The sequence below is a fragment of the Rhinichthys klamathensis genome, unplaced genomic scaffold (genome assembly GCF_029890125.1).
Source record: "Rhinichthys klamathensis goyatoka isolate OS25496 unplaced genomic scaffold, OSU_Roscu_1.1 h1tg000078l_1, whole genome shotgun sequence".
In the NCBI taxonomy this organism is placed as follows: Eukaryota; Metazoa; Chordata; class Actinopteri; order Cypriniformes; family Leuciscidae; genus Rhinichthys; species Rhinichthys klamathensis.
The window spans coordinates 555,371-575,480 of NW_026606620.1; the positions used below are offsets into that span (position 1 = coordinate 555,371).

General features: G+C 37.9%; 1 protein-coding gene across 2 annotated transcripts in view; it reads left to right on the top strand.

Annotated features, from left to right (window-relative positions):
* The window catches only part of frmd4a (FERM domain containing 4A), a 177,036-nt gene that overhangs the window by 22,183 nt on the left and 134,743 nt on the right, over positions 1-20,110 (top strand). The window contains exon 1 of one of the 2 annotated variants that reach the window (XM_056251181.1): positions 17,637-17,746. The exons of the other annotated variant lie outside the window; for it this stretch is intronic. Coding sequence (XP_056107156.1) covers positions 17,714-17,746 — 33 coding nt within the window. The 5' untranslated portion in view covers positions 17,637-17,713. Of the gene's footprint in view, positions 1-17,636; positions 17,747-20,110 lie in introns of those variants that run through there. 2 annotated transcript variants of the gene reach the window in all.

Sequence of the window (20,110 nt, forward strand, 5' to 3'; positions counted from 1 at the left end):
GCAAAAAAATGCAAGTCTTCCTCTGTGTCGAAATCCTTAGACATGTTTGCGAAGATTGTTTTGTTTACAGCGTGCGTCTCCCTCAGACTGTAAACGAAGCTCGGGCGCACCAGATAACACGTCAGCAGCGTCTTACGTCACCAGCGTCACTGAACAACAGAACCGGAAGAGAATACAATGCTGAATAAAGTCGTAGTTTTTGTTATTTTTGGACCAAAATGTATTTTCGATGCTTCAAAAAATTCGAACTAACCCACTGGTGTCACATGGACTACTTTGATGATGTCTTTATTTCCTTTCTGGACAAGGACAGTATACCGTGTATACATTTTCAATGGAGGGACAGAAAACTCTCGGACTAAATCTAAAATATCTTAAACTGTGTTCCGAAGATGAACGGAGGACTTGGAACGACATGAGGGTGAGTCAATAATGACATAAGTTTCATTTTTGGGTGAACTAACTCTTTAAAGTAAGTTATCTGGTTGTCTTAAAATTGTGAGTTCATTGAAATTAAAACTGTGAGGTAATATAATGTTATTACCTAAATTATGCTAAATCATGAAAACAATTTAAAATGATTAAAACAAGAATCCAAAATAATCTGATTTGCTATGTCATAATGTATGCAAGACATACAATGATTGGCTAATTATATGCTAGTGTTGTTTGGCCTATTGCTAATGGCCTATACGTAATATAAATAAAAATATATATTTAGTATTTTATAATGACTTTTTTTTTTAAATCATTAAAAATTAAATCACACACACATACAAAAGAACCACCCACTTACTCAGGTAAACAATGTCTGAATGCAACCATTACAGTTTGTTTTCTTGATGTTTAGTACAGGGTAAAATATATTAGCAAGTACAAGGCTCTTACAGTATAGCTATGCCGTGGTCCGGTGAGTATTGGGGAAGAGGGGTTGTTCTGGTAGGTTCTGCTCCAGTAACAGGGGATTTGCATTAGTGGAGATAGTGCCATGCCGCTGAGTGTGTGTGCATGAATCCATCTGCCTCACAGACCCAACAGATGTCAGTAACTGAAACCCCATGCTGCGGTACCAAGGGAAGGTGCTAAGCGCACCAAATCATGTTATGTTTATATTGGGTGTCTATATGGGGAACACATCTTAATACCATCAATTAAATGCTACAAATTGTATTATTTACCTGCATGTCATGTTCTAGATTAGATGATTTATTTTGTATCTGCTTTTGTTGTGTATCTGTGTGTGTATCACAGCAAATACCGTGCAGCAGAGCTGATTACAAAAGAATACATTAGTTACACTCGATGCATTTGATGTCTGGCATTTCTGCTTGTTTATTATGTGTCAGTGTTTAAATATTAAGTTTGGTGTAATCTGATGGAATTTGAAATTTCAGGATATGGGCAGGATGAATTGTCATGGAGTGGGAGGTATTTAGTGATGCACACTTCCTGCTGGGGCTTTTTGTGTCAGTCAAAGTGAGCTGAATCTGACACCATTCTAATGAAGCACCACTGGGAGTGAATGTAAAATATACACAGTTTCAACAGCAGGTCAGTCTGTGATTCAAAATCTGACTGACAGTCCAGTTTCTGTTGGGAAAATACTGATTTTCTGACAGACAGGAGATCCATTTACTGAATATAAAATGTGATACTATGGCTCATGTTGTCAGATGTTGTTGTGATGGCTCGTGTTAGCAGTTTGAGTGAAGAGTTATAATTAATATGGATTTCCAAATGTGCTAGTATTTAGTATGCCCTTTTTTTTCTGAAAATGACAGCCGACATAAACAAAGTTTGTGTAAAGCCTGATGATCCATCCATGTCATCCAGCATGACAAAAATGAAAATTCTCTTATCATTTATACACCCTCATGTTATTTCAAACCTCTATGACTTTCTTTCTTGTGTAGAATTGTAGTAAGGATAAAATGGCTTCACCTTTGTCTAGATTTATGTGGCATCTTGTGGTCCCAAAAGCAAAAATCTCAAAACGATTTGAAAGGCAAGAACACATGGCAAATAATTCTCAACACTGAAAATATGCTGTCCTTAGAGACAGACTTAAAGTTCAACAAGATTCCCTGTAGATTGAGCTGTCAGCTTTATGAGAGTACGATTGAAAATTTTTGTTAAAAAGAATGATGCATATAGTCCATGGAATGTGTTTCTCCACTAGAGGGAAGTAGAGCATAAGACATGCATACTACGTGTTTGAAAAGATGATATGCTGCATTCAATTTATTTTGCATACTATCCATTATTCCTAGAATCAATAGAAAGGATTTGGATTATTAGTATGCACCCGAAATCATAGTATGCTGGAAATAGCGTGAAAAAGATGCTTGGCTGCTATACTTTTTCATGCGTTATATGATGGAATGTAGGTTTTAGACTGCTTCTTTTAACATTTTACATTTTATGTTTATGTGTGTGTTGATTCAACAAGGTGAAACATTCTTCAGAGATTTTGGTCTATCTATATTGACATGATATCATGCAGCTGCAGCAGATTTGTCAGCTGCACATCCATGATGTGAATCTCCCGTTCCATCACATTCCAAAGGTGCTCTAGAGATCTGTGGAGGCCATTTGAGTATATGTGAACTCATTGTCATTTTCAAGAAACCAGTTTGAGATGATTTGAGCTTTGTGACTGTGCGTGTTATCCTGCTAGAATAGCCGTCAGAAGATGTGTACACTGTGGTCATGAAGGGGGTGGACATGGTCAGCAATAATACTTGGGTAGGCTGTAGCTCCATTGGTAGAAAGGGGCCCAAAGTGTGCCAAGAAAATATCCCACACACCATTACAACACCAGCACAGCCTGAACCGCTTATTCAAGGCAGGATGGATCCATGTTTTCATGCTGTTTATGCCAAATTCTGACCCTACCATCTGAATGTCGCAGCAGAAATTGAGACTCATCAGACCAGGCAACGTTTTTCCAATTTTCTATTGTCCAATTTTGATGAGCCCGTGTGAATTGTGACCTCAGTTTCCTGTTCTTAGCAGACAGGACTGGCACCCAGTGTGTCTTCTGCTGCTGTAGCTCATCTGCTTCAAGGTTCGATGTGTTGTGCGTTCAGAGATGCTCTTCTGCAGACCTCGGTTGTAATGAGTGGTTATTTGAGTTACTGTTGACTTTCTATCAGCTCAAACCAGTCTGGCCATTCTCCTCTGATCTCTGGCATCAACAAGGCATTTTCTCCCACAGGACTGCCGCTCACTGGATTGTTTTTTTCAGACCGTTCTCTGTAAACCCTAGAGATGGTTGTGTGTAAAAATCCCAGTAGATCAGCAGTTTCTGAAATACTCAGACCAGCCCGTCTGGCACCAACAACCATGACATGTTTAAACTTATCACTTAAATCCTCTTTCTTCCCCAGTCTGATGCTCAGTCTGAAATTTAGCAGATCATCTTGACCATGGGTGCATCTCAATCAGCTCACAAGCTCATGAATATTGTGTACACAAATCTGGGCACTGATAAGGACCCTGGCTCACTACACATTGGGACAGTGATTACTCAATTTCTGACATATAAAAAGAAACAGATTGTCTTCTTAAATCTTTTATAGTGTGTCATTATATTTGAGTTGGCTTGTGCGTTTTATTAGCCTGGTTAAAACCAGACCATTCTCAGTTGTAACTGAGTTATGGTCTGGCAAAGCTTCATAGACAAATCATTTCCAGAGGGGCGTCACCAACGGACGTCGCGGATAGACCTAAAACCAATCAGAGAGAAACATCTCCGAGTGTTGTTCTTTGCTCGGTTTTTAACGAAAATGAAACGTTCAAATCGCTTAAAACAGACGCGATAGCTGATTCGAACGAGTGATGTTCGACGGCGGCATCCATCTTTGTAATGTAGGCTACAAAATCTGCTTCAAAATCCCAGCGCTGTCGTCATCGTGTAAAGCCCGCCCCAACGTTTCTGATTGGTGCCGCGATTTCGACGGATTGGAAATGGGCTTGAATGAGCTCTTTGCCAGACTAACTTTCAGAGCAAATCTAAATTTGCCGGAAGTTGTCTGGGTTTCCCCAGGCTAGCGTTTTATGTTTATTTCTTCAGAAATTACATCATTTCCGGTAAGGAAGCATAGTGAGCATCGATGCTCCCTTTGCGGTCCATTGAGGGATTTTTCAGGTAGCGAATGTTCCAGTGCACTGGAAGGATTTTGCGATTGAGACAGCCCTTAAAATGGCCGACTCGCTCATCAGTGCCCTGACTACAGAACTTGGAGCTGATTGAAACATGTCTACATGCCTAAATCTACTGAGTTGCTACCATGTGATTGGCTGATTAGATATTTAATGAGCAGATAAACAGGTGTACCTAATAAAGATAAAGTGGCCGGTGAGTGTACACGTATACACACACACACACACACACACACACCAGGCGCGGATTTATGGGTGTGCCCACCCAGATTGACAGGTGGCCCACCCAATCAGATTCATAAAAACAATTAATTTTAATAATATTAATGAATTAAGTGTGGCCATATACGACCCGCCGAACACTTTATATGATATATGACAAGCCTGAGCGCGTCCATCTCTGGCTCAGCGCCAGCCAACGCGCGAATGCACAGTTTGAATCTGGCAGTTATGTCATTTCACTGTACTGTATTTTGTCCAGACTTTGAAACCCTTGCAAGGAGAGGCGACGAGGCTCAAGCCTTGTTTATACTCGACGCGTCCGCAAGAGCGCGAGTGTCTCCGCTGACTGCGCGCGGACCTCTCCAAACGGACGAGGCGTTTATACTTGACGCGCTCGCCGTTGTGCTATTCTGTGAAACGACAGGGGGCGACTCGGAGTAATTCTCTTCTAAACCACCAGGAATCAGCAGTGAAGAAGTAGTTTGCCGTTTATTAGTAGTTTATTAATTGCTGATTCATATAAAAATAGTATTAAATGCAGTAGGTTTATTGTACTTTCACTGCATGTAAACTAAACAACTGAAGCCTTATTGAAGAGTGTTTAAACCTTAATTTCATCAGCAGGGCTTACTTCTGCTATTGTAGGCTTATTTTCTAAATGTAAGCAGTTACTTTAGACAAGTGCAAACTGGGTGCTTAATGCAAATGTGTTCCTATTCACAAAATGAGAGGCTTTTATGGCTTTTATGGTCGCATCAATACAAATGTCTCTGTATATAGAAGGACCATAAACATGCTGATACAGACGTACCAGTTCGGCCAGATTCGGCTCGAAGTCGTTCATCTTCGGATGCGGCGCCGCGCGCGATGTTACAAAAAGTGCCGTGCACACCGCCAGGCGAAATGGGGTCTTGCGCACCCAACGCGCACGACCGCCCACACCGCAATGACGTCATTTTTGCCGCGCGGACCTTCGCGCTCTTGCGGACGCGTCGAGTATAAACAAGGCTTCATTGTTCACACGAACACCATGTCTTGGAAAGACAAAGACTAAGGGCCCGTTCACATAGCGCGTCTTTTGCGCGCTCAAGTTTGTTATTTCAAATGTAGGCCTACAAATGTTACAAATGTTATTTCCATTCATAATGGAAAGAACGTGGTCAGGCGTCTGATTGACTCGTCAAACGCGTGCGTTTCGATTAACGATTTGCATTAAAAGCGTGCGTTCTTAATGTGCGCTTTGTGGTCACGGAAAACACGCGTCAGAAACACGCGGTTTTTGCATCAAAACGTGCGTCCTGGACGTGTGATCTGCTATTTAAATGAGATTGTTTCTGTCTGCAGGTGTTTTATGCATCAGAAGTGTTTTTGTAACAAGAAAAGAAAAACAACTCTCGGTTTCACGTTCACTGTTTTTTTATTTCAGCACCTCGGACAGACCCCTAATCGCTTCGTTCGAGACACATCTCGCAAATTTTCCAGTTGTAATTCTGGTAACACTTTACAACAAGGTTTCATACGTTATTTATTATTATTTTTTTATGCAAAAACCACGAGATTTTGACGCGCGTTTTCCGTGACCACAAAGTGCACGTTTAGAACGCGCGCTTTTATGACAAATCGCGCGTCCCGCTTGCTTTTGACGGGTCAGTTTGCAATCAGACGCCTGACCAGGCGTTTATGAATACTTTTGCTTGCCATACGCAAGTGGTGCAGGCTGCAGCGCGCTCGTTTTTCTATGCCGCGACGAGATGAAAACATCTCAACTTTTCAGAGAGTGCCGCAAGCATGTCATGTGATGTGACAAAAATCAACCGTTCAGCTTCGGCCGTATTCAGTTTCCGTAACAACTTCGAAAGCTCGGCCAAACAGCTGATCATAGCTGTACAGTGCGGTTTTTATTTCTCATCGCCATAACTATCTAGTAGCTAATACAAAATCTAGAAACCCTAGATTCAGGCCCACCTCGACTTAATCCAGGCCCACCCATCTGTCACGTTCTGCATCCGCCACTGACACACACACACACACACACACACACACACACACACACACACACACACACACACACACACACACACACACACACACACACACACACACACACACAAACACCAGATATCATTTTTGATATTTTTTTAACTAGTGGTAGTGGGTGCAGGACACCATGGATCATTAATGTAAGTGAGGATAGCAAAATAAAGTAAACTGTTACACATTATACCCCCAAATTCTTCATACAGTGGACTACCAGTAAAATTTATAAGAATTTGGGACCAAAAATTATTCAGACACTTTGACCTGACCATGTTTTGCTTAAGTGTTTTTCTTTAATTGCTAATGCGACCTTTTTACACCACAGACTGAACAAAAGTAAGCATTGCTTGGTAATTTGTTGACCTAAATTGGTATTATCTAATTGTGTACTTAAATTTAACAGCGGACAGCTGTTGAACCTAATTCATTTGTGAGACAGTCTATAACAGAAGGATGGCCAAAACCAGTGAAATATCAACTGATTTGATAACTCTGAGTTCTTGTCATATTTTATTACCATTTTCTAAACTATAGTAAATATAGTGATATAATATATGATAATGTGAGAAATATTGAAGGTGTCTGAATACATTTTGGTTTGTGTGTGTGTGTGTGTGTGTGTAATGACACAATGTATGTATATATATATATATATATATATATTCATTTTAATATACTACAATAATAATATAGTTAATTCATAATTAATTGATTAAATATATATATTAGTATTATTATTATACAATTTTATTTTAAAAAATAGATTCAGAGGAATAAACAATTATTATGAAAATTATGCAATTTTGATGTGGTAAAAAGCCTCATGAAACTGCATAAGTACATACTTTTTGTAGTATGTATATAGTGTGCAGTAGATACTTGCAAGAAAATTGAAACTGAGAAGCAGCTGGATTTGTTTATGGTTAGTGTGGTCATGAGCTGATTGAATCCATTTGTCTCAATCTAGAACCAGGACAATATCATTGAGGAGAGCACCAATTACTGATCCAAATGAAAAACCCACAGAACGAGCCAAATGAATTACTCAAGTCCCACTAGATGGCTCCCCAATCCTGACAGATGATGTGATCTCTGTTGTCTTCGATTCCCTCTATGAATCAGCATGTCATTTCCTGCTCAGCTAAAATGAGAAATCGACCTCAGGAGTGTGAGGCATGCATGTATCCCTTGGTGATTTTACTGATTGTGTGACCAGATGCTTGTTTGACAACTTATTGTTGGTTATCTATGGGAGATTGTGTGTAAACCCCTGCACATGAGAGTGTGATCTACTTATTATAAACAGAGCAGTGAGGCTAATTATGTTTTTTTTGTGTGTGTGTGTCATGTCACATTTCCATCTGTCTTCATTTTTCTTAATGATGCGTCCTTGTAATGTTATGATTTTAGCATGCAAGTGTGCGCAAACTCTAAAATGAAAATATTTGGCCATCACCGATCATTAAGCTGCAGCCTCTAGCACTTAAACCATTCAAGTTCCTGTTTGTGTGTGGCTTTGTTTTGGGAGTGTGTGTTTCCATCTGTCTGCTTGATTTAAATCATTCCAAATCCCTCTGCCCAAGCTTAAAGGTTGGAGGTCAAAAGGGCCAAACGAATTGTTTTTCTGCTCGTTTTTTAAGGTCATTTCATCTCTAAATGTGCCCTGGGGGGAGAGGTGTTAAAGAACATTTTGAAGAACAACACATTTTTTATTGTAAGTACAGTATACAACTAAGACAGTCCTAAAAATGATTGTTTTTGGTTATAATAATGTTATTCTGAGTCACTATGCAATACGAAATAATACAGGTCCAGATAATGTATTAAGACAGTAAACTGATTAATAATTTATTTGCATACCTGTTTAGAGGAATATTTAATGCTCTGTTAAGTTTCTGATAATCATCAACTGTCTTAGAAGTTATATTCCAAATTCCTTGTTATTCCAAGTTATTCCTTAGAAGGCTCAATGAGAAAAAGTAAAAGTATAGAGCGATGAATTATTTCTTTTTATGCTATTATAGTATTTAGTAATATTTAGAATTTTTAGTATTATAATTATTAAAGTATGTTATACTTTTATATTATAGTTTACATTTTAGTAATTTTATGTGTTTTTAGTATTCGTTTTTGTATTAGTATTTTTAATGTTTCTATTTAGCTTTAATTTATTTTAAATAAGTTTCAGTTTTAGTAATTTTAGTTCTTCAACTTCAACTTATTTTATTTAAGTTATTTGCCAAGACAACATTTTTCATTTAAGTTTTTAAGTTTACCTCTAATATATATATATACTTTATTTCAGCTTTTTTAATAACAATTAAACATTTTTTTTTTGTTACTTGCTATAAAATTAGATAATTTAGTCTGACAAATTTGATGAGAGATATTATACATTCATAATATTGAGATATCTTAATTTTTATTGCAGATATTGGCCAGTCTGTGCCAATGTGAAACACTAGAAGAGACACATATGAGATTATTACTTTTTAGGACAATAGTTTGAGAAGCAGGAGACTTCGCAAAAGTCTCTAATTGATTTCCATTTAATCTTGTTGATATCTATAGAAACAACTGAGATATGAAATATATTTTATCTGGTTGTTTTCATGAAATATATTTTATCTGGTTGTTTTCATGAAGTTCAGATTGTGCATGCCTATATGTCAGGCAGTGCTCACTATATTTATATACATATTTATTGGAATATATGGAGACTTGGTCTTTTTTTATTTTTTTACAGTATTTATATTTATTCCCAGGCATTTGAATTCAGCATTTGTATTCTGCCGTCCCAATGTTTAGTATGTGTGACACTGACAGCTACGTTTCTCTGGAGAAATCCCCCTCTGTCTGAAACAATACATCATTACATACCTACACACACACACACACACACACACACACACACACACACACACACACACACACACACACACACACACACACACACACACACACACTCGTATGGTCTCTTGGGAGTTGTCTAAGAGTGTGTATAAATTTCATGTCAGTGGTGTGTAAGGTGTGTAAAGCCATCTCCCGACCTGAGACGCTCGTGTGACCCGTAAATGACATCGTAATGCTGGATTGACTTATGATGGCTGTGCAGATGTGAATGAAAGTGTTACAGCTTCAAATTATGGCAACAGATCTCTCTTCCAACGGACAAGAAATGGCTCCATAAAAATGATGAGTTTGGTCTGGCTTTTGAGCTCAGACCCAGACACATATTTCATATTTGTTCTTTGTTAGCCATTCACATCTATCTATCTATCTATCTATCTATCTATCTATCTATCTATCTATCTATCTATCTATCTATCTATCTATCTATCTATCTATCTATCTATCTATCTATCTATCTATCTATCTATCTATCTATCTATCTATCTTGCGATACTCACTCTGTGGGATAACAGTAATCTCTCTGTTATGGGAGGGAATGATTTTGATTAGTTAAATCCTCTGTACATGTTACTCAGAGATGAGAAGATGACACAACATGACATGTGGAAGCTCGTTCATGCAATGACAGAAATCCGGTGTCACACGCTATAAGGTTTGTTCTTGTGGTTTAGCACAGTTTTTCTCAACTGGTTTTCAGGACTCAGATTTTACATTGGACACAGTATTGAAGTTGTACCATTCCAGTATTGTCCAAAAGTAAACATATGTTCTTAAAATGATACATTGAATTGAATTAATATTATCAATTGGAAAACCCCAAATTATATGCTACATGATTATTGAATTTTGAAAATGCAGAATCTATCAAACTTTCATCTAGATTAATTTGTGCAAAAATATGAACGTTTATTTGGATGCACAGCCTTTGACGTCAAAGGTAAAAGTTGATAGAAGAATTATTTTACCATCCTTGTTACTTTGCACAATTATAAATTTGAATTTTATTATTTGCATTCAGCTGTTTTCTTGCAAAACAGTTCCTTTTTTGGGTTGCAACCCACGAGTTAAGAACACTTCTTTTTTTGCGTACAATGTGCGTAAAATAAATGACTGCATCTGCGTGCAGCAGAGATGGATTGCGAGCCTTTTGAAAGGGAAAGAATAGCCTGAAAAATAATGTTTTGCCATTAGCCCAATGAATGAACATCACACAGAGCAGACACTGGCTGGCTGTCCTTCTTTTGTTTGTGCGTGTGTGTATTTGTGAGTGTGTTTGCCTTGGCACTGGAGGCGAGAGAGACGGAGATCAGAGATGACGGACAGACCTTGCTGTCCCGCTTCCCGCTTGTTTCCTGCTGTCTCCCACCCCCACCTAAAAAAAAAAACAGGCAGAAGCAAAGAAGCAGCGCAGATGCAGCCGTCGCTGCTTGCCGTCTGGAAAGCTAGGCAAGGGTTGCCCCTGACGACAGTTGCTAGGAGACTGCAGAGCGAATGACTTCATACTTCAGTGTTTGCAGGGTCTCCGGCGCACACACACTGGGAGAGAAGGAGAGCACAGCACAGCATGTAGGCCCTGCTTTACCATGTCTTTTCATCACCTTTAATGATATATGAAAGCATGGCCTGTAGTAACACACTGTGATATTGCTTGAAATGGTATTGCAGTAGTGTAAATTTGTACAAATACAACAAAAACACATAAACGATGTTATCGAAATGGCACTCACACTCCAGAGCCATGTAGTGAATCTCTTAGTTTGTTTCAATTCGTATTTTTCTTCCCTATAGTGAGCAGCGGATATCAAACTGCAATGTTGCACTTTAAAACATGCTCGATTCCTATCTCTCATCTGAATCTCGCGCCATTTCAGTGAAATGACAAAATTAATACAACCAAATATGACATTGTTGCTGATGACTGATAATTAGGCTAATGCAATTGTAACTCACAACTGCTTGGGGTAAAGATAAGAAATATTGGTCTGTTCCACTAAAGGTCATATTTAGGAAGGTGCCCCTAATTTAGCATGCAGTCATCTAACGCTCATTTAAAGATAACACTTAAAGGTGCTATATGTATTTTTTAGCGGCCTCTATCGGTGATGTTTCAGATTGCAACCAATTTTTACAAGAGCGCTCGTGCTCTTGCGCGTGCTCGAACACAAGAGCGAGCGCTCATGGTACCGGCCGGCCACACTGAGACTTTCAACACACCGGAGAAAGCATCACACAACATGCTGGAAACTCATGTAAACTCCCACTGCAACGTTACAATAATAGGCTACTTTTATCAGCTTGATGTTGAACTAATGCTCCATGCTCGTACCATGATAATGCATTTAGCCGACATGTGGTGTTAAAGCATAAGGCATCTCACTAACTATTCGTGCATCTTTCACAATCAGCAATGTCAACATAGGTGAATGTATAATATGATAACGAAAACGGTTAGTGAACTAGACTGAACAATTTCAGTGTAACAGTAAGATCGTAGGAAGTAACATTACTGTACTGAACGTGTCTGGAAATGTGTATTATAAACAATATGATAGTAGTGGGATGAGTGACGTTAGACAGTAGATCTAGTACATACAATAAAAGTTACATCCTAAAGCACCCACTTTTTGTTATCCTGGAACAGTCTTTTGTATTCATTTCATGTATGTTGTAGTTTACCTTGCTATTTCATTAGAGTTTAACATTATTTCAGCATATCTGAAAACTTGTAATTTATCACAATAAAAATAGCGGAGGTCTCTCCGTAATTCAAACGCTCTGCCGATGTTGATCCGTGTTTTCGTCCTAAGTCGATCCGATTCACGTTTGGCCTCACGAGCTTTAGCAGATAAATTTTTGTTTTGTTTTGTTTTTTATATTAATGTGGAGTTTGTGCTGAGTTTGTTGTGCTGGAGGCAGGTCGTTTTCTGGTGTTATCAGACTCCATGTCGTCAGCTGCAGTGCCGTCGCATAGACTGTATATTAAAAGGAGAGAGGCTCGGGAGCGCGCATGCACGTCACATCCGATGGATTTCGCAGAAAATCCGACCCGGAGACTTCACATAGAAATAGGAATACTGGCCTTCAGAGGTAATAGCAAAACCCGAAAAGTGGATCATTGTAATGTGTGATTACAACCCCTTCACACACAGGCAATAAAAAAAGGATTCATTTTAGAAGAAAAGTTACATTTTCTAACTACGATCTTTGCCTCAATAAACTACTAATTACTACTTATTACTACTGTAAAAGAAAAAAAAGAAAAACACCTGTAAAGCGGTTTAAATGTTGACATATCTTACTAAGATGCGATTATAGTTTTATACTTTTTATTACATACAGAAATGGACCAAGGTGAACATATTTAGACAGTTTGTGAACCCTGTTTTGTTTTCAGACAGTTTAATGTAACTTTCAAAAAAGTCTAGTACAAACGTTACTGTCACTCATCAACGGCAGCAGTCACAGTTGCTTGGCGACAAGAACAGTCCTCCAAAGGCTGGAGCGTCCCATTTAACAACGCTAGTCTGGCCTTTGAGGTCTGAGCCCTTCGAAGGATGCAGCCTTTCAATTGAGCCATTCTTTCAAGTCTGCATTCGATACATCCTCGAAATCAAAAACACATCTTTCACGCGTCCTCTGTACTTGCGTTCTTGAGTATTGAAATTGAACTTCAAGGGTTAATGATGATGTTGTAGAGAACACAAGGATGCAAGATCGCTGAAGAACGCATATTGAGAAACAGCCCTAGATCTCACAGCGAGAGAGCGAGAGCGCAAACATTATCTCTAATGTGTATTTACTCAGCCATCAGGGATACGATTGAACAACCAAAGTTGTGTAGGGATTTCATCATGAACTTCATATTGATTTGTTAGTTCATACATGTGGCTTCCACAATATCCACACGTGTGTTGGAGCAGGAACAGGCATGGTAATGCTCTTCAAACAAGCCTGAAGCCCAAATATCTGCATTCATATCATCCAATCAATCCAGCAGTGCAGTTATCATTAACACAAACATATATGCGGCCCTGAGGGTTGGTGACTGGTGAGAGATAATATGACAGGTCTGCTGTTAGGTGCAAGGAGACGTGTGCTCACCATTGATCGTCACTTTAACGCATCGATTCTGCCACAGCTCATTGTTGTCTCTGGTTACCATGGCAACTGAGTTGCTCATGTAGATTCTGCTGTTTGTGCCTCTGGGAGTGTGTTTTGGCATCATGGTGAAGTGTGGCAATACCATGGTAATGAATGATTAGTATTTTTACATGATTTTCAACCCTGTCCAAAAATCAAGAGTAATACTATTATAATACTTACTTGAGCTAAGTATCATTATCTAAAACTAAAACTATTAAAAGCATTTTTGCTAACTGAAATGAAGCCAAGATAAATTATAAATATTAGATGAAAAAGTTTTAGTTGAAGCACTAAAATTACTAATTGGAAATAAATAAAAACTAATTTAAAAAATAAAAATGACAAAAGCACATAACAAAATTGCTAAAAATGTAACTAAAATTAAAACTAAAAAAAATATTCAAATAAAAGCTAATTAAAAAATAACACTGTATGTAAAGATCACCGTTAATAATCCTTTTTCTGCTTTTTTTTTTATTTTTTAAAAAGGACATGTTTCCAGTTCCAGAATACTCTCAGCGGGAGCAAATTAATTGAGTTTACATACAAATATACTTAAACCAGCAATGAATTAATAAAGAATTGTAATTCCTGTCCAAACCTTTAGCAGAGATGGAAACACTCTTAAAAGCGACTGGCCTGTTGAATTCTTAATTGGTTCATTTTAGCTTGTTATGTTAATGGCGACTAATTGATGATTACAGCCATTAGTCCAGAATTTTCCCACTGTGAAGCCTGTTTGTTTCCAGGGGCGAAGAGCCATTAGCAGGATCCCAACACTCTATAGATCCTAATGAAAGCCTTCAGCAGATGTACTTAGAGAAAATTATACTCCTCTGTGTTCTCCAGCCTGGATCTGTCTGGATATCAGAGTCAATATTTACCCAGAGACACAATGTTCAACCCTCTATTGCCATGTCAACTACTGATAATGTAAGGGTTCATCTTTTTTTGTCTTTTATTGGGGGCTCAGTCTGAAGTGTTTTAAGCGAACATACGTCATCCATCACAACATGAACTGCTTCATCTCTATGCAGGGTCTAGGTGAACACTTGCCAAACATACGTAAAAATATATGCTTTAAATCCAATTGGGAGAATGCTAATCAGACCCTTGCTAATGTTAGTAATGGGGTTTAAATCAAAGAGATTGACCTCATTTACCTTAGAAACCTAAGGGCGGTTGGCTGGACAGGGTTTAAATGAAGACAGGAGTAGGCCTTAATCTAGAATAGTTAATCATAGCAAAATGGCTTTCTAAAACAAAGATTAAGTACAGATTACTAAAACCTGGACTATGAAGTCCTAAACTAAAATAAACAAGATTAATTTAAAAACGACTGCGCTAACTTGAATTAACACGACTGAGGTTGCCAATAAAACATGGAATGAACCAAGAAAAGCTTAAAATTGTATGGATCTGAGAAGCAAATCCAAGGAAACAATGGCAGCCGAAAAAAGCTTTACTCGAGCAAGAGAAAACTATTTTAAAGCAAATAGCAAAGAAAAACTGCACACATCAGCTGTGGGATCAAAGAAAAGGAATGCCTGGAAATTTATTTGTAATTAATTCAGTGCATAAACAACTTCCTTAAGTTAAGATTGAATCATCGGGTTTAATACCGTACTGTTTTGCGAAATCTGTGGGTGGACATTACGGTAGTTATTCAAAACAGGTGTTATTGAGCAATTCATAAAACCCAAAAAAACTGCTGCTAGCACCTGAAGAGAGAGGTTTAAGACTGGTGGAGGACCTTTTGAAACAATAATATTGTTTTAAAATAACAGTTTTCTGTTTTAATATTTTGTATGAAGACTGGCAGTGTCATTCTTCAGTGTCAAGTTATTCTCATATACTTTATTCTATATATTGTTCTTTCCTATTAAATATATGGCTGGTAATAAATATTTATGAGCAGAATTTTCTCATTTCACGCTTATGTAAAGTTTGTCTGGAGGCTGAGCCTGTGTGTGTGTGTGTGTTTGTGTATGTGTGTTTTGTTTGGGGTGGGATGTACCTTAAGCAGTTTAACACTTCCTGTTAGCACTTGCTCTGTATAAAGATTGATGAGTTTGCCACCCAATATTGACACCTCCTCAGAATAATAGAATTATGATTTAGCTCAGTAAAGAGGAATCAGGTTTCCTTTGTTTATTGAGTTTGTTATATGGATATCCAGTGGTTGGTTCAGTGGAATGAAAAAAAACTCAATTTTGACCAATACTATTTATATTCATGATTTCTTTTATACTTTCTTTAATCAGGGTCAAGTGTCTTTTACTGGCAGCAAACATCAATTCATTCATGTAACCTCATGAACCGTATGCAAATGTTTGATATGATTGATGTATGATTTGTGCACGAGTTTGCATATTGCATTTTCTAGTTATTCAAATCTTGTTGGGATCACTGTGTGTGTTTGTGTTGCCAGCTCAAATCAATTACATATCTCATGCATTGAACTTTAGAAAAGGAATGCTTTATAAACTCAATGCAAAACACATAGTCACAGACATAAAAGCTGCACCGTTCGGTCCTGAGGTCACATGTCATGTAAACAGAGTGATGACAGGTGGTTTGACCGGTGCAGAACAGAGATTAGTTTGATCGCTGGAGATCTCATTGATTTCCACGTGGGCTTTTGAAAGGTCACCATGGAGAAAAGCCTCGAAATTGACAGAAAGCATCACATGCCAGTTCCAGAACCACCATATATAGAAAACAAGTGGCTTTTTATTGTTTCTTAATACAGTGGAAATCATTTCATGTTGTGAGCTTTTTCAGAGTACCTAGAGGAAGTGGAATTTGGAAGTGTAGATGCAAGGTGGAGAAAGTTGCTATGGTGACCATGATGCATGAATCTTAAATGACGAGAGCTAAAGTTGTGTGTGTGTGTGTGTGTGTGTGTGTGTGCGTATCCATGAGAGAAGGCTGCAAAGAAATAGAAAACTCATTAACGCTTCTTTGACTTTTGAATGAAGTGAAGTGATACACTAAAAGTCCCAAATGTGTACCGTAATTGAGAGAGATGTATCTGTCAGCAAAGCTACAAACGTTTCTGTTCACATTTTAATTGATTCTGAGAGATCAAACTTGTGACAGCGAGGAAGTCTCTGAGATATCTGAGAATCGGGGTTGAGACTCCAGGGACAGGAGATGAGAGGAGTTGAGTAAGTGTGTGTGTTAGAATGTGAGAATGATTGCATTAATAAGAGACAGAAGCTCTGTGCTAAAACCTAGTGAGCTGACTTACTGCCCTACATAGTGAGCATCCTAAGTTTAATGTAATCTCCGTGTGACTGATTTGAAACTCTCTGTGTAGATTGAAAATAATACTCTACATATTAAGCCCACAAGACTCATGACACAAAACTGATTCCAAGTTTGTTTTGTGCACGTTGCTAAGCTGATAACTCAACATATAGCATACAAGTGTAAAGAAAACACTACATTATTTGATGAAGCAAGTTTATTTATTATCATCAGCATTTCTTTAACTTTGTCTGCCATCTTGGATACATGTTTGTCCCTGAGCATGTAGCCTATGCATTTTATATATATATTTATAAATAAATACACTTTACATACACTGTACAAAATGCATATACATAAAATATAAAATGCATTCAAAAAAAAATATAAATTATATACATGCATACATAAATACATTCACACACACACACACACTCATATTTACAAGCTTATGTTAGAAGTGATTAATCACAATTAATCGATTTGACAGAACTAATATATATATATATATATATAAACCTCGTGGTTTTATTGTTTCATAATATTTTGTTGGTGTATTCTTACATTTGTAAATATGCGTCTATAGTGTCTATAGATTTATTATTTAATTATTTCATATAATTAAATATATATGTATTATATTTTATACATATTTTTGTATTTTTCTAATTATTTGTCTAGGTAGGCAGCTCACTTGGAACAGTGAAATGTTATCACACAAACACACAATGTAGCAACCTTTTCTCAAGTACAAACTCCCACGGTCTATGAACACGCACACACACACACATGCACACACAGGCTTTCCTGCTGGGGTGGGGGGGATGCTCTGACGTTGAGTGTGTGTGTGTGTGTGTGACCACGAATGTGCGCCCAGAGCTGTGCTCATTGCTCGGTGAGAGTGGAGTGGTTTGGATACGTTACCGGAGCGATGATGTCTGAGTGAAAGGATTGTGGGTATTCTGAGGAATGAGCAGAAGACATGGAAGGGCTGCTTTCTCCCATGCGCACTCGGGTAAGTGCTCTGGTTGCCAGGGGATATGGGAAAAATGCTATAGAATGAGAGAGAAGAGAGAGAGTGCCGGTAAAAACGTGGGGTTTTTAATGTCCCCTCTGCCTGGAAACAGCAGTAAGGACAGAAAGCATGAGATGACTAGATTAAAAGGTTGTGGTGGCTTCTTTCACATACATACTAGTATTTTTGGTCAAAAAGAGAGCTAGTGGGGTGGTGGATGTAAAATTCACAAACAGCAAGTTGAGGTAAAGTCTAGGTCTGTGTGTTCGTTTGTGCACTTGACACTGAATGCAAAAGCAGAGGATAAAAAAGAGATAAGGAACACGTCAGTCGATCATTGTCCGCAGATGCAGAAGTATAAAGACTCACATTGAATTCATAAAGATTTTCATTTGTGTCCAGTGATCCGCGTTTATAGAAAGAATCAACCTGTGACATTTCATCACATCATCTCATCTCTCGCTCTCTTTTCTTTTAGAGACTCCATCTAGTTCCTCAAATGTGTGTGAATGCATAGAATGGTTTTCGGAATAGTGTGTGAGCACATACTGGTGTGGCAGGGAGATCCAGCAGTGGTGTGTGTGGGAGTGAGTTTATAGAAATCATAATCATACAGGTGATGCAGCCACACAAGCCTTCCAGATGGCAACGGTGTGACACTTCAAACTTTAATGCATTAATAAATATGTATGGGTGTTTTTTGTGTGTGTGTGTGTGCATTAGCATTGCTTGTGATGTGATTTGAAAAAGGTTAACACTACAATACAATCAATAACATCAATTATTTTATTTTATTTTTTATTAAAAAATTTTAGTGTCAGACTCATAAGTCTATTTTTCATGTTTTTTATTAAAGAATATCTCATTATAAATTACACTCCTGTTCTTCCAATTAGCTTCCTGTTATTTAAACCCTGAGTTCTCCTTATTTCTTTGTCCGTTATTGTCGATGTATACTTAAATAATTTATACTATAATACTAGGCTATATGTATACACTATACACTCTAGATGTGTATGTATGCACATAAATACTCTGAAGTCATAATTTATTAGAATATACTTGGGGTGCAGTTGATCTGTGATCCATAGGCCCCTCGGTTCGGCACGCATGTGATTCGTGGATTAACTGCTAAGTTTAACCATCATAGAGTGAAAATGTCTTGGCAATTTACACATTCAAATGATTTTAAACGCGGAAGAAGAGGAGTCGAAAATCGGGACTCTCGCGTTGTTATCTGTGTGCACACAGCCTCACACACCTGAAGCCCCCGTACACAGAGAGAGAGAGAGAGAGAGAGAGAGAGAGAGAGAGAGAGAGAGGCGCGTTTCACATAACGCTCGAACACTGAATTGATTCACACAAATCACACAAAATTAAGTCAAAATACTCATCTCGGCAAGTATTCTCTCGGTTATGTCATAAGTGAACAGTTGAAAAAGAAACCGGATGTTTGTCAGTTTATCTTAAAACATTCTGTCTTAAAGTGACAGCAGCCTAACATTCCTGATGTTGTCTGCATCATTAATGTTAATAAAACAACAAAATACAGCTTTAGCAAAGATTAACCTACTGTATATATCATTTCTACAGTGAACAAATAGTGTTATTTTACATTTAGGCCTAATTATTAATTTGTGTACCTGAATACTACTGGTAGACTTTGTTATTTAGTATTCATCTCTGCTTATAATTTGTGTATTTGTTCTTATTTTATTACTGACTGTTCACTTGTTTTTAATAATGTTTAAACTTTATCAGTTAGCCTAGTCGTTTTTGCTATGGTATCAAAGTGTCAAGTGAGCTTTAAGTAATAAATGTAAAAAAGCAAAGTTACATTTAGTTAAATTTTTTTTTTTTTTTTTTTGCTGATCCAAAAAATTATCCGATCCGTGACTCAAAAAATTTAAATGATCAGAACAGTGAGTTTTGTGATCCGTTGCACCACTAGAATAACTTGCCCTTACTTATTCTCACTCATCATACAGGACAAGTGGGCTGCGGTTGGTTTCTCCTGATGCTCTCCTTGATCAGCTCATGGTGTGTGTGTGTGTGTGAGTGTTTACATGAGGCCAACAGATTGCCAGCACAGCAGGATGTTTGTTCTACTTTCTAATATAAACCATTTCAAACTGTGTGGCTTTAGGAGAATTCCATATTAATTAACACACATTCACTTTAGCAAAATGCTATTTATGATACTGTTGTGTGTGTGTGTGTGTGTGTGTGTGTGTGTGTGTGTGTGTGTGTGTGTGTGTGTGTGTGTGTGTGTGTGTGTGTGTGTGTGTGTGTGTGTGTGTGTGTGTGTGTGTGTGTGTGTGTGTGTGTGTGTGTGTGTGTGTGTGTGTGTGTGTGCGTGTGCAT